Source organism: Alosa alosa, chromosome 9 (assembly GCF_017589495.1).
Source record: "Alosa alosa isolate M-15738 ecotype Scorff River chromosome 9, AALO_Geno_1.1, whole genome shotgun sequence".
NCBI classification, from domain to species: domain Eukaryota; kingdom Metazoa; phylum Chordata; class Actinopteri; order Clupeiformes; family Clupeidae; genus Alosa; species Alosa alosa.
Genome location: NC_063197.1, coordinates 15,285,330 through 15,301,605, shown reverse-complemented (window position 1 = coordinate 15,301,605; position 16,276 = coordinate 15,285,330). Strand labels below are relative to the sequence as shown.

Below are 16,276 nucleotides of genomic sequence, written 5' to 3'. Positions count from 1 at the left end.
CTGTGAATATCTCGAGAACCGTGAGGGCCTAGGAGGTCCACCTTTTTTGTATGTTGGTCTTAAGGGGCATGTCAACCCATCCCATTACCACTTATTTCATGTATAGCCACCTAGTTAAAAAATTAAAAAGCAAAAAATGAGGTGTTTTCATCACAATATCTCTGGCTGACAAGGTCAAAACTGCACGAAATTAAAAGTGTAGGATCATTATGACACCCTCCGAATGCATGCCAAGTTTTGTGTACTTTCGGTCAATGGGGCCCTACAATAAAATAACTTATGTGTACATTTAGTGACGCATACACCAACAAGGATTCCCGACACTGAAAGACCGGGGTACACAAAACTTGGTGGGCATGTACCCCACATGGATAGCATGGAACCGTCATTTTTCGCTTTTGATCTGCAGCCCCCCTGGACTGGACCCCCGAAGGAGGGTAGGGCAGACACAGTTCTCTGTGGGCAGACACAGTTCTCTTTATGGTATGTTGGCCTCAAGGCCCACATCAACCTGGCTCATAATCACTCATTTGTGATTTGCTCACCCTCCGGTAAAAATGAAAATGCAATATTATTCTGCTTTTAATCGCCTATCTTCAGTTAAGATGTTCAGAACTGCACCAAATTTTATGTGTATGATTGACCTGGCATTCTCTGGGGGTCTGGGGGTATGCCAAGTTTCGTAGAATTTCATCCATGGGGGGATCTTAAAAAAATTAGGTTATGTGTACATTTAGTGACTGTACACTCATTGGCCTGTAAATGGCGGTGCACACATATAAACATGCACACACACAGGCACCCACATACTATCGGTATTAGAACGGCCGATACATAATTACAAACTCAGTAGGATCAAAAGAAAGCCAAAATAAATATTCATCATCATCATGGCTGCATTTTCAGTATTGGCGATAAGTAGTCGTTTGTCCACTAGATGGCGCATCGTTGCAGTGAGACGCAATTTTGTTGGAAGTTAAAAGTGGGTTGGGGAAAAACAATGGACACTTCCTACAAGGACTGTAATTTACCGCGAGCTTAACATCTAATAAGGACAGGACGATGTTCACATGAAGTGTAATTCCCATTTCTTCTTGAAGCCAAAATAAATCTGAGGATGTTTATCGGACATGCTTGGTTTTACTGCAGGTAATGCTTAATCTTGTAATATGAATAAGGACCTAGGTAATGTTACCGTTAAGCTTGGTTGAGTGATGGAGGCCCATTTGATTGATTGCATTTGTAGAAAACTATAAATGCGGTTATACCAAGCAAATGTATAGCAGCACTGTTTGTATCTTTCGACTGTCATTTATTGCACGCGCTACAAAATCATTCTGTGCAATGGAAGATTTACCAACGCTACAATCGGTCTGATACAGTTTTGCCTATACATGTGAGACTGAGACGCTTCTGTTTATTTTGTTTTAAGTGCGTGCAGGGTGTGAGAGGGGAATCGATGTGCTTTGATTCCAGCTTGGTAGTTGTAGTCTGTGAAATTAAAAAGCACGTGTGTGTGAAGTATCCAAACAATGACACCTTCATTTCATTATGGCTGCTTTTAGCAACACACCTTAAGCTACTGTGTAGTGGGTCCCATTTAGAAGTGGCTACTTCATTCGCGCTTTCCTTGACTCATGGAACTGCGTGAATGTTATTACAACTTTTCGCCACGATATGGCAGTTTAAGTCCGCTTGATACTGTAAGTCGTAAGCCATTGGTTTCCAAAGGAGATTTTATTTGTGTCGCCAGCATAGCCTATTGACAATTTATGTTGTAAATAGGCTTACCTTATAATCCTACCTGTAGCTTAGGGAAGCTAACAGCTTTCTATTAGGATCTAGTTTGTTAGTTACAGTTTTGTCATAACTCCCTAATGCATTTTTGCATTTAGAATAGCCAGAGCGTGTATATCTCAATCTGAAAATTAAACAATATTGGGTGCCTATGGACTAGGCTGGGTGAACCCAGCCTGATCTGCCCGCTATTTATTTTTTGATTTCTTAAAAGATTGAGCTTGGTCTGATGAAAGCCAGACTAGCCATGGACCTCAGTTACACAATGCAAGGGAACATGAATCAGCCTATATTTGCACGAACAATAACGGACAAAAGCTCTTCAACTTTGGCTCGTTAAAATGTGTATGAACAGTCTAGCTAATGATTTCATCAAGGCCCATTTGGACATGTCAGTTATTTGCACCACTGGTTAGATGTAAAACAGCATTTCGTTTCAGACTACTGTTACTTAATTTGTGCATTAATAATAACGTTTCAGACTACTGTTACTTAATTTGTGCATTAACAATAACGTTTCAGACTACTGTTACTTAATTTGTGCATTGACAATAAAGTATTACATGAACTAAAGATGACTAAAATCTTATGTAGAAGAAGAAACATTCACAAAAAATCCATCCATCCAAAAATTACCTTTGTTTTTGATAGCTGTTGAAAACGGCATGGAACTGACAGAGATGTTTTTTGTTTATAAATACATAAAAATAAATAAATAAATAACATTATGCTGATACCTTTTGCTTTCCCCAAATACAATGTAGCCTACAGGTGTAAGTGACCTTTCATCAATCCAGTTGCAATGGATGAACTGTGATGAACTGCCCTACTTGTGATTGTTTAGAGATTTTAAAGGTTTTATAACAATGCTACATCTTCTTTGGCTATTCTACAATCTATTCACCTTTTCAGCACCAGTAGGCTACTTTCTGTGCAGCCGCACACACACACTCAGGCATGACAAACAAGCATACACAAAAGTTTCAAGAGTGGGGGATGGAGTAAAATATGGAGACAAATTGAAGTGTGATTTATTTTCGCGGAATGGATGTACAGGACTGAGCGGCGGTCATATTTTGTACCGCTATGCGGTACATCTAGTTACATTACACTTCACTTCACTTATTTTATTTGAAATGGTCGGACTTTGGTCAGATACAAATAGCTTTTTGTCTTTTTATCAGAATTTGTTTCAATAGCAGTGTCTTTAAAATGAATGTTGAACTGACTGACAAATGATGGGAGGGTAGAACACTCATCAAGTGAAAACACTAGTGCCTGTCTACTGTGTAACTCAGATGAACATACAGGAAGCAACACAAGAATCCAGAGAAAAGAGCTACATTGACCCGTGTACATTGACATACATAATAATTTTGATAGCTCTAGTACTGCACATACACTTATGCACAGTACCCTATACAACTGGTAATGAAATGTAAACCTGGACTAAATTCATCAATAATGATTTGTTTGTTTTAAATAATGAACTTTTACATATATTTTCATTGAATACTTTAGTATAGGCTTTTTTTGTATTTTTTTGTATTTTTTAAATAAGCTATGACCTTTAGAAATACCAAATAGTCCTTGGTATATCTGTATGAATGATTTATTATAGTCATATTGAATATTACCAACTCTTTCCAATTTTAACTTAAGTTTACTAGGTAAAGATTAATGTGACCAGGTACTGTTTCATCGTCCATGTTAAAAATGTAGACTCACAATATTAGATATCTCTCAATATAATTTCAACTAAAGTAAAATATTGTTGGTCACTATGTCTGAATGAACAATGTTTTCATGGATGTTGCAAAAGGGTTCACTTTAAGGCTTTTTACCAAACAACAAAATAATTTTTTTTTTAAAAATCAACAAAAAAATTCGAAGCAACAATGCCAGCCTCTTTCAAAGTTTATTAACCTCATACTGGCAAGCAGTGTAAAGAAACCCCAGGTGTCTTATCAATATTGATGAGAATGAGAAAGCATGTCCTAACTTGCACAAGAGAAACAAGTTAGTGCGGTGAAAATATATACAGCCTTGTAAAGCACACAAAAACAACAACAACAAGATGTACCACAAAGTGATACAAAATATGACCACCGCTCAGTCCTGCACATTCTCTCCGCAAAAATAAATCACGCTTGTCAATTTGTCTCCATCTCCTACTCTTGCAACTTTCGTGTACTGTATGTAAATGAATATGTGCATGTGTGTGTGTGCGTTGGCTTTTGTGTATATGTGTGCTTCTCTGTGTGTTTTTTCGCTTGTGAGTGTGTGTGTGTGGGGGGGGTAATTGTGTGTGTGTGTTTATGTGTCCAGTTTTCGTCGACATGAAATTACTGAAGAAAAAAAAATATCCGGAAGAAAAAAAACTCTGACTAAAATAAGACCATTCTTCAAGTGGCCTTGGAGAAAAACACAGGCAAGCACAAATAATGAAATGACATCCAAAGAAGCTGCATTCATACTGTAAGGCAGTGCTGCTGTGATATAAGAACTGGGTTAACCCAGTAGCATAGCCTACACTCTTCTGTTGATCCTGATATAAATAACATGAGAGAAAAAACTTGAGGATTTTGACATGTGGACACTGTACTAAATTATGCAAAGGATTTTAAGGAAGTTGCTTTAAAATGCAACTGTGAAAGTGTCACATGCACATCTAACATAATAGCAGTGATTATATGGCATGGGCAGGATATAGCAGTCTCTGAACACATGGGGTTGGCTTGGCCATTGCATGGTCAATAGTCGCTTAAAACTTAAGCCAAACATGCTAATTTATGAGACCATACACACAATTGTTAGTTTTTCTAATATTTTTTTACCAAAGATGTGGATCTCAATGAACTTGTGCTATGTGGTAAAGAAAGTAATGTGAATACATATATGTATTGATGGGATACCATACAATGTAATGTAGGCCTATAAAACAACACAAGTATGCATGTATCATTATATCATTTCAATGTCAAATATTGTATCAGGTCGTAGTAACATTACATAATTTGAGAACTCCAATGACATGTAAAGATTGTTAAATCACCTGACACAGGCTGCCATTAAAAAAAAATGGACAGACATGCAATTTTACATCACGCTTAAGATTGTCTAATAATCTAGATGGAAATTTCGAGTAAGAGGCCACCAGACATGATGAGTAGTGACATTGACTGACGGAAGTGAAATATATGTTAGCGCAAGAACGTAATCACTCTGCAAAGCAAATTAAAGGGGTCGCTGTCAGAACACTGTCAGGGGTTGCTTTTCAGCTCTGCATCAATCAAAATGCATTTGTGGATCAGGTGACCTTACGCTGCTCTGGCCACTGTTGCGCCACCTCTGTCACTCTAACTGAGCACGCCCACTACCCAGTATCCTCTGTCCGCCTGACACTGTTGGCCCCTCCTCCTCCTAACTCTGCGTTCCAGACCAACTCAGTCTCAAACTCTCTCTCGGCCTCCATTAGGGTCCTGGTAGGATGAGGTTGGCTCTCTGACAAAACTTTTAGAAAGCTTCTTTACTTTAAGCCTTCACTTTGGTTGGGCACTGAAGTGGAATCTGCCACTGGAGACGATGGGCAGTAATCCATGCTAGGGGTAGTTTACTTCACTTCACAAGGGTGCACAGGCCAATAACTACTTCAAAATGCAACATGATGTCACTGCTAATATTGATCGTGGCAAGAAAAGAAATAGCCAATCATTTTGCTCTTCTAAGCTATTGACGTCGTAGATGATTAACTCAACATTTGGAGTTCAAAGGACGAGATTTAGTAATGGGTAGGGTGCCTGGCACACACATGGACTAAGGCTATCGCATGACATGCTGGAATATTGAGATGACCCACAGATGTTTGTGTTTAGGATGTTCCTCATGGTATTGAATTAGCAAATAGATTTACATGGTTATCAAATTAAATTTAGCTTGATTTTAGACTTTGCACTTAGTCTGTCAAATGGCCCCATACCTCAATAAACTAGATAAAGTGTCACGTAAATTGTTATGGGATGCTAAATAGTTAAACTATTGCCAGGTATACCAAAATTACATACAATACCAGCTTAGTGCATGTATTTGCCATGCTTGGATTTGGCTTGCAACACCACCCCCCCATACACACACACACACACACTCCGACATGACTAGGAGAACAACATACAAAAAATGTTTGACTCTAAATCATATTATCTAAATGCTGTGTTGCAGGGGATGTCACATCATGTTTTTGTGACCTTGCATGACTGGCAGTCGCTTTGAAGTAATTTTGTAATCATTTAATCTGGTGCAGACATGTTTCAGGCTTTTTTTTTCTCCTTTGCACACGACCTGGTCTGGTCATTAGAACCATGCGGCTGGATGAAGTAGCCAACGAGTTCAGAGTACTTTTACACTCCGACTCAAGTCCGTCTATACCAGAATGCATTGCTTTGTTATAAACAGCAAGGCCATATTATTATTATTATTATTATATATTTCCAAATGAACCCCAACTATGACAACACCAAAAGCAAAAATGTTTTTCATATTATATCAAGTCAACTAAAGATGATTTGGATCACTGCATGACAATACTGGATACACAGAAGAACCACAATGCGTATTCAGTCTCAACAACACAAAATAAAAAATAAAATAAAATAAAACATGCAGCAGGGGTTTGGTCTGCTTTTAGGGTGTGCTTGGTGTGGAGGAGGAAATATGATGGGAGAGATGAATGTAGACATCCGGCAGAGTCTGATACAGCAGCAGTCAGAGAGAGGAAGAGGGCCAGGGAGAGGAGTGACCGATAATAACGGCTAAAGAGCTTTTCTGCCCTGCATTAGTCAGAGAGAGCTTAGTTTTCTGTTTAAGAGCAGGATCAGTACTTGTGTGTGTGTGGCTGTGTGTGTGTGTGTGTGTGTGTGTGTGTGTGTTTACAAGCATGTGTATGTGTTCCTGTGCGTGCGTGTGTATGTGTGTGTTTACAAGCATGTGTATGTGTTTCTGTGCATGCATGCATGTGTTTGTGTGTGCCTGTGTGTGTGTGTGTATGTGTATGTGTGTGTGTGTGTGTGTGTGTGTTGTGTGTGTGTGTGTGTGTGTCATAAAGGATGCAGCTGGCTGGATAGGACAGCATCTGCTGCCAAGCGGCTAGTCAAGTGGATGTCTGAATGTTGCCATGACTTAAATTCAGCCAAATGTCACACTTCAAGCTGTAGAGCCTATGTCTATCCAACAGAGTTTTAATGTGTGGCTAACTAGACTTTTTTTTTTTTAAGTATATTTTTTGGGGCTTTTTATGCCTTTAATTATAGGACAGTGGAGAGTGACAGGGAGAGAGAGCAAGGGTGGGATCCGGAAAGGACCACGGGGCGGGAATCAAACCCGGGTCGCCGGTGCATGGTGCAGGTGCCCCAGCCAGTTGCGCCACAGCTGGGGATAACTAGACTTATTAACACAGGACTACAATAATGGCACATTTTATCTACATAATGTCAAATGAAATCTAATGTTATTTACAAACAATAAAACAATACTAAACTAGAAATAATACAACTTTCTGCCAGTCTTGTGTGCAAGGGAGTCTTTCAATATATAACGAATACGCCCAATCAAACCTGTCAGACCTTTCAGGAAGATTACAATCATTTTACTCAAATAATGCTGCCAAATATTTCAGTAGGAATGGCTTGGTATAAGCACTAGGCCACAAAACACCACCAGCTCACTCTGCTGTAGGGCTGTCTCTGACCTTGTGAGGATTGGGTCAAATCATTAGTGGCTATTTGGAGACATGGTACCGGATAGAAAGAGAAACGACATGGTACGGAATTTGAAAGAAACTGCTATGCCACTACTTTTGTGTAAAATCCTTCAGAAGAATCATTCAATGACATTCACAGTATGAAAAAAAACCTAATTTCCATGATTTAAAAGTAGTACAAAAATTCTGATGAACCTCAAGACTACAAGGCTATATTTCGACCTGGTAGGATAGGCAAAATTGTGTACAAGGCTGTTGCTATATGTCTATTATGAAGCCTCCATCATTATTTGGTGTGACTCAGCAGCTGAGCTAGAATTAACAAGATAGAATTCTAACTGGCCAAATCCATTGGAAGTCTAGGATAGGCCTACATATTATATGGCATATTGACCAACATACAAGCCCAATGTTTCTAATGTTCATTTAATGTAACTGAAATGAATACATGGATATACTATACACACACTAGAAATGTTACATGTTCCTTTTCTTCCACGACCACCTGAATTGATCAGGTCACAAATGGAAAGTCAGACCCTACCTACTTCACATTGCCTTATGCCACTGACAATGACCTACAGAAATACATTTATATTCATTCTCTCTCTCCGTGTCTGTATCTAGACTTTTATAATCTTTTATAATCGGTAAGAGTGATAAATATATCACAGTGGTCTATAATACTTTATTGCAATTATCTGAATTAATGAATAGCCCAATCTAAATATTATCTTCCAAACTGTATGATTATTTGCACATTACCAAAGTATGACATAATAAAACAAAGAAAGCTCATTGATTGAAACAAATCACTCTATAGCCATCACAACTGAACTCTACCAAAATTTCAGAGACCAAGCTGTAGCTGCAATAGCCCGTACTTTGTGTGTGAGTGTGTGTCTCTCTTTCTGTGTGTGTGTGTATGAGTGTGTGTATCTCTCTCTTTCTCTGTGTGTGTGTGTGTGTGTGTGTGTCTCTCTCTCTCTTTCTCTCTCTCTCTGTGTGTGTGTGTGTGTGTGTGTGGTTGTGTGCGTGTGTGTGTGTGTGTATGTATCAAAAACTTGGACGATGGATGATTACAGCCACTCACAGCATCCTACATGTATGTTCACAATTGAGACTGATTCAGAGATGGAAATTGCACACCATTTAACAGAGAAACTTCCAGAAAGTAAAAACAGGAAGTCAATAAATGTTCCTCAATCAGCTGATACCGTTTCTTTGGGAGAGGATGTCCTATTTCTAGAACACTCAATCCTTCCTTTGATTTACCCCCTCTCACATGCCCCTCCATTTTCCACATTTCCTGTTATTCTGCAAAGGGGTGAGCAAGCAGAGAACACTCAGCCAGAGATGTTTAAAGTGGAGTTAGTACAGGCACTGGGTGGCACTTGACTTGAGGTTAGGTTAGGATAAGAAGAGAGGATCAAATACATCTGACTCAATAACAAGCCGAACAGCATGACGGCAGCACTGAGTTTTAGACCCTGTGTACAGAGCTACCCTGACAAAGAGCTGGCGTGAGGAAAGACGTGTGGTGTGAGGATGTGTTAACCAGCACACCCATTATGAGGTGCTGCACACCCCTGCTGGGTCTGGCTATACCTGGGATGGGAAATGAAAGGATCCCCATTGGTTGAGAGCCCTTGTTTATAATCACATCGTCCTCAGACCCTCTCTGATGGTCCAGCGACCTGTATTTTCTCTTTTTGAACTTTGTGAGACTTTTAGCCTTTATTTGACATGACCGTGAAGAAATTACAGGAAATGAGTGAAGGAAAAGATGCGGAGTGGATTCAGGAAAGTACCTCAAGCTGGACTCAAACCTGCGTCCCCCGTGAGCACTGAGCCGGTTGGTGGGATGCCGGCGCTATGGGACGCCGACGCTACGAGACGCTTACACTGTGCTAAAGCTCCCTCCTCCTGCATCTGTTTTCTTAGGTTTGAGAAAAGCTTACTATATTTTGCTGATTGTGATTCCTCTGGACACACGATTTGGCCCACTGATCCCAGTTTGAATACCACTGTGTCTGTCTTTAGGTTTCTAAATAATTTGCCTACATTCTGCCATCTAGTGGAACAATAGGCTGCTCATGAGATGTATTTTAAAGGAACTCAGTCCTTGAGATGATCATTCATGGTTCTTCTCTTATGGAGTCTATGATGAAGACTTTACCATATGAGATGGAAAATCTGGATTTCTTCCAACTCAACAATCTTCCTCAGAATTTTCTCCCTCTCTACTACTCTCCTTGCTGATCAAACAGACCACCAATGATTATCTGTATCACCTATTCACCTCTGATGATGCTCTGCCCATACATCCTCCTCTCTCTCTCTCTCTCTCACAAACACACACTCTCTCTTCTCTCTCTCTCTCTCCCCCCCCCACACACACACTCTCTCTCACTCTCTCACACACACACACACACACACTCTCTCTCTCTCTCTCTCACTCTTTCTCTCTCACCAACAAACATGTGGGAAGAGGGAGGATGAAAGCAACTGAGTTTTTATTATCCAGTCTGTACAAATGTTTTGATCAGAGAGCTGGCGAATTAATGGGGTTCAGTGCACGGGGGGGATCAGTTTGTTGTCTCAAACTTGAGTTCACTGTGGTAAAACTGTGTTTGCACAAAAGCCAGCTGGTGCGTTGTGCTTCACGCTGGAAGGTATCACAAGGCTTGTGTTGAATTCAAATGATGAAAGTCTTACCTATGGGAAGCAATTAAAACAGTGAATAGAACCTGTGGGTATTGACCATCCACTGAAGTGCTATTGTGAGGACAATAAGCAATTTTGTAGTGATTTTTTTGTTCATTTGACAATTTGTTTCGGGAATTCTGTCATGAGTCATGGGAAGCTGTGCTAAGAAACCTCCAAAGTAAGTAATACAGTTTTTCCTTGATCGTTTTGATACCTGTGTCAACTCTGACATCACATTCTCAAAACAGTTAACACCTGTGTCTGAACAAAAGCACTCTGGACAAAATGACACATTTTGCTTGCAAAAGGCTGTTACTCTCCCAAAACACTTAAAACATGCAGCAAAAGCAAATCTTGCCTTCAAACACTACAACTTGTTGTCAAAAACACTCTTTAATCAATCATTACACACTGGGCAACAAAATGCAAAATCTAGTTCTCAAAATGAGAATTTTTGCTATGTCTGTTTCATTACTTTCTCATTTTTCTGGTATCAGAAAAAAACTCTGAAAAGACAAAATGTACTGAATAAAAAAACAAATTATTCATTCCTCCCAAGATGTAACTGTCATTGACATGTACTGTAAGACATACAGCAAACACCTAGCAAGATACTGTAAATTTCATTGAACTACAACTTTCATCGAAATAGACATACAGTAAAGACCTTTTGTACTGTTTTCTCCACCAAATAGGCAATACAGTACTTTGTCTAAATGTGCATTAGATCCATACTTGCAAATAGCAACACATAACAGACATCTCTTATGTAGAATGAATGATTGCTGATTGAAGAATTGTGCAAAGGAGTTTCACACAGGTGTATCAGAAATTCAGACTTATGCAAGGAATCTATACCACCTGTGAAAAGATGTTTTCCTTTTGTTTAGCATGGGAATGACCCCTGTGTTAACTGTTTTGCAAAAGGGTGTGAAATGTGTGAACCCAATGAAAATGTGTGAACACATTCGCAAGAGATGACTTCTGCTGTGCAAAGAAAGTAGTCATGAAGACCAAGTGGGTTCTAATTTACTTAAGCAGGTAAAAGCAATCGAGAAAAACTGTAATATATTGAGTGCCGGGGAAATCTGAGTGAATCAGGAAAGAGTTTTTTTCTTTATCTTCTTCAGTACATCACAGTGACACAGAGATTTAGATAAAGGTCAGGGACATCAAAATCCTTCATAGTTCCACAGGGATCCATTTACACTCATGCACTTCAATATCTCTCACAGCCTTTCTAGGCCTCTCAGGTCACATCCTCTATAAGCTAGTAGCCACTCATAACCCCACACCAACTTTCAAATAACATAACCCTACACCAAAACCATACACTGATTCTTAGTGTTTGACTCCGTTTTTAATCTCCTAAAAAACATTTTGCAAAAACACAACACACTCGAATTTCTACCTAACACACAAAAATCTAACAGAAAGAAAAAGTCAGAAAAGACGTGTGGTGTAAGGTCATGTTAGCCAGCACACCTCTTATGCACTTTCCATGCCCTTCCCTTCTTTATTCTTCCTTCTCCTTTTCCATCTACCACCATCTCCTTTGACCACACATTGACTAGCATCTAAACTTCCGCAATCTCATCCTCAGGTATTTATTGTAGTCGCATTATTGTTATTACCTAAGGTAGTCTGTGCAGTGAAGCTTGAATGTGGTTCCACATTTTGTAAGGTGCTTTGTAAAGCATCTGCTGAATGAACACATGTTAAAGTAAAGGTGTGAAGTCTGTCAGCTGTGAGTGTGTGAGTAATAGTCTAGTAGACACTCACAGCGCATCCTTAATAGGCTAGTAGACACTCACAGCATATCCTTAATAGCCTAGTAGACACTCACAGCATATCCTTAATAAGCTAGTACAATCGGGTTCTAAGGGTTAAAATCTCACGTACCCCCTGGAGTTCCTTCACGTACCCCCAGGGGTATGCGTACCCCCATTTGAGAAGCACTGGGCTAGTATACTCACAGCACATCCGTCTTAAGCCTAGTGGCCAGTCACAGCAGTCCACATGTTGGCATTCAAGCAGAGCACTCTCACTCATGATACTGCAGCCCTCTCCCTCCTCATTTCCCTGTCAAACTCCAGTGCCTGTTGCTATGCCTTTGTGCATGTCTAGATACCTCTCACACATATGCTTATTGTGGATGTGAAGATTTGCAGAGCCAGACTTTCTAACAAGACTTCTCACAGGACTGTAGGGCATCACCTGGGACCAGTCAACTAAATTAGATTCAGTCTTCGTGGTAATTTTGATTTGCCAAAACTGTCATCTGAAATTCAGCATCAATCTGGACCTGTGTTACAGGACCTGAATAGATACAGCAGTGCTCAGTGAGAGAAGGCTGCTTGGTGTTTTAGCCCCCGAGGTGGTTCTGGCAGCCCACTGAGTGTCCGGCTGATGCCTGTTTGGCATGGGGCTCTCAAAGGGAGGCAACCAGAGGAGGGAATATTGTGCTATTTCCCCGTTTGCTCGGGGAGTGCAAATGTATCTATGGCACCCATTTGTATTCCGTGAGCATGTTCTTCAGGATTGGATCTGCCATAGAAAGCTGGAACTTTGGTTCCTGTCTTGTTAAAACATGATTTATTAACACCATCTTCTCATTGAAAACTAATCAATATATGAAATTGAAAAACATAACTCTCCTTTCAGAGGCATTCACATGTAATACGGCACTGAGGCTTAAAACATGTACTATGTATCACAGCCTATGATTTTTCATGTTTTTGTAATATTTATAACTTCTTAAATAATGCATTGCTTATAGTTAGCTTTGTGGTGTACTTAAAGCTCAAGCCCCAGGCAAGATATCTCCATTAATCTAAATGGGGATGAGCCTTCTGGGGAGGTCAACGATACAGAAAAATGGATAAAAATGCTTCTACCACTCCTAAAGAAGGAGAAATGAATAATGGCTGCACTTGGGGGGCAGCCACAGCCGCAGGAGTCCACCATATCTGTTCTGTTTAAGAATAACAGGTTCAGCTTAAAGTTCACTGGCTGGTTTATAAGTGATTGGCCTTCCCATTGGTGGTGCTGCCCAACTGTTTTGCTGGTAGCATAAATAAATAAAGTGAAAATAAATGTATAAAAGGATAAACAAACAAATTGATAAATAAATAAATGTGTGTACATTAGCAAAACTTTTCAGCTAGGCTCCAGAGAGCAGAGTTGTGAATTAAACAGGCAAAGGCTCAGAATATGAAATCAAAGTAACTTGCTGACAGTGCTTGCGCCTGACCCATAAAAGTTGACCTTGTACTTGCCTAAATTGAGTGGCAGATGGGACGTGTGATGCGGGATGAGATAGAACTCTACTTCAATCAGCCCGCTTTATTAAATTAGTTTCATGCTTGGTCTGGCACAACAAAAAAACACAGCAGTTATGTTGTGTACTAATGTAACTTTTACGAGTGACAATCCACCATGCTCTGTCTGGTAGTCCATGCATGAAAATCTTGAAAATTTGTCAGTAATGAATTATAACACAGAACAATTACATGCTTCAGCACACGTTTCCAGTAGGAGTTAACCAAAAGGTTGTCTTCTTCCACATTTTCATATCTGCTTGTACAGTGCTGAACACATATACCTTGTCTCCACACCCAATTACAAGCCCATAGGTACAACGGGGGCTATTATAATTCAATAATTCAATAGAAAACATGACACAGTTAGCGTGCTACGACATATGAGGCACTCTTGTTTAATGTACAATTACTAAGAGCATTTGTATGATTGGATGGTAATCCTCCAGCGTCGCAGCAAATGGCTGCCGTTTTATTTTTAGGCATATTCCCGAATATGAAGATTTGCCCAGGCAACCAAAACGGAAATTCACTGTTCACAGCCCACACTAAGGTCATGATTAACAAGAAGAATCTATATCCCTTTAATTATAGAATGGCATGTGATTTAACATGGGCAAGAGATTACTGTACCGAGGCCCAACACAATAGTTTTTGCTATAAAGCCTCACCATCTATCAGGGCGTGCAACTGCACTTCATAACCACTCAAAGGTTCAATTATAGGTTTGTAAGTAATGTGAATTTAAATGAGAAAGTGCTCCTTCAAAAAAATAATTATATATATATATATATATATATATATATACATATAGATATAAATAAAAAATACAAATATAGTGAGGTGGGTAACTCTTATGTGTGGACATAGAGAGCAGCTTGATAGAGCTGTTGTATTAATGCGTCTTACGCAGCATCAAAAGAAAAAAATGGCAGCTGTCTCCTGCTGGCTTGAGCTGTACTGTCACTGTAACATGCATTGTAAGCCCTAAGCAGGACATGACCAAAATAAATATGAATAGTACAATCACATAAGAAATGTGGGATTGGTGACAGCACACAGCTGGGGACCACAGTGGGCGCATGTGGGTTGACAGGGTGTCACTCGTGGGGTCTGGGGTTATGGTGCTGCTTCTTCTGTGGGGAGGTGGGCTAGGGTGGGGTGTTGCAAAAGAGGTACAGGTCAACCATTAGTGGATTTATTGATGGAGGTTGGGGTAGACAGGTGTCCAGCAGGGGGGTAGGGAGAGTTGGGGAGTTGTACCCTGATCCACTGACCTGCTCGGAGAGCTGCTTTGACCGCAGGAAGAAGCCAAGGAGGCATCCAATGATCACGGCCATCACAGACAGGATAAGCAGCCCATTCTGCTTGCACACCCCCTTCACCCGCACCCAAACGGCATCCAGTGCCACGGCCATCGCGAATCCCCAACCAGTGGCGTCTCAATACCCCATATGTGAAAAAGACAAATCCAAGGTGGAGGAAAAAAGAACAAAGATGCAAAAAAACAAAGATGTGCACCAGAAAAATATATCAATAGAGGGAAGACAGGTGTAGAAAAAAGAACGCTGTACACAAGAAGGCGACGGTCCGATTGCTCCTAATGTGGCCGCAGAGCACTTTTTCGGTTGTGTGCTGACCACCGTCCTCTCTCTCTCTCACTCTCTCTCTGTCAGTCTCTCTTCCTCTCTCTGCGCAGGACTAAGGAGATCATGACACTTTCCAGGCATCCTCTGTACGCCCCCCCTCATCAACATGCACGTCCACACAGTGGCCAACAGGGGGCCTGTGACAGCTGGCGTGATTGTACTCGGTAAGGCCACACCAATCCCATTGAACAACCCTGTATTTAAAGGGCTGGCCTGATGCGAGGATTAAAGACCCATAAAAATATGGGGATGGGCAGCCGACGGCATGAAAAACCCAAAGCCAAAGAGGATGAAGTCATAGGGTTATAGGGACCCAGAGATCATGGGGTGTCTTAAGCTGCATGGGATAGCGACACTGAAGGATGAACAAAAGCAAACATGCTTCAAGTGGCCACAACAATAACAACACTGTAGCAACAGTACTGTTGGGGTGGCAGCACTATACCGTACACTATTCTACTATACTATGCCATAGGGCTGGGTATCGCCGCTTGTTTCATGAATCAATTTGATTCCGATACACAAGGTTACAGTTACAGTAGCCAACAGTTGTTTTGGAATATGATGCTGTAACTGTAGACTGCAAGGGACCCTTTCATCTTCTGTAGTACTATACACAGGGGTCATTCAATGAGCTTTACATAAACAAAAGCAAAGAGTAATAGTAAATAAAAGCCATTTACGTTTTCAAGTAATATCTGATTGTCTTTGATTGAAATGGAAAGTCTTTGTTTGTTAGTACCTTGCTTTGTAAAGTTTTAGAAGCGTACATATAAAATGGATAATATCACTGCCAGTCTAGGCAGTCTCAACATAAATGAACCCTGAAGTCAGCCAGTCACTGTAATTTAATGATTACTATTGTAGCCTGTGGACATGCTACAATATGAACGCTGCTGCTTAGGACCTCATTAGCAGCCTCATTAGACCTTCTCAACTTTCAACAGCAAAGGGCTGGTAATAGGCAAATATAGGCCTAATTGGTCTGTTTGTACCAGTTCATGTACAGTAGGACACAACTATGTCTTGTAATTGTTAGATAGAAA

At 40.3% G+C, this 16,276-nt stretch overlaps 1 protein-coding gene across 1 annotated transcript in view; it reads right to left on the bottom strand.

Annotated features, from left to right (window-relative positions):
* slc1a7b (solute carrier family 1 member 7b) overlaps positions 1-14,999 on the bottom strand; it is a 57,299-nt gene extending 42,300 nt beyond the window's left edge. The window contains exon 1 of the mRNA XM_048253624.1: positions 14,859-14,999. Within this exon, the coding sequence (XP_048109581.1) occupies positions 14,859-14,999 (141 nt within the window). The remainder of the gene's footprint in view (positions 1-14,858) is intronic.
* Positions 15,000-16,276: the final 1,277 nt, after the last annotated feature.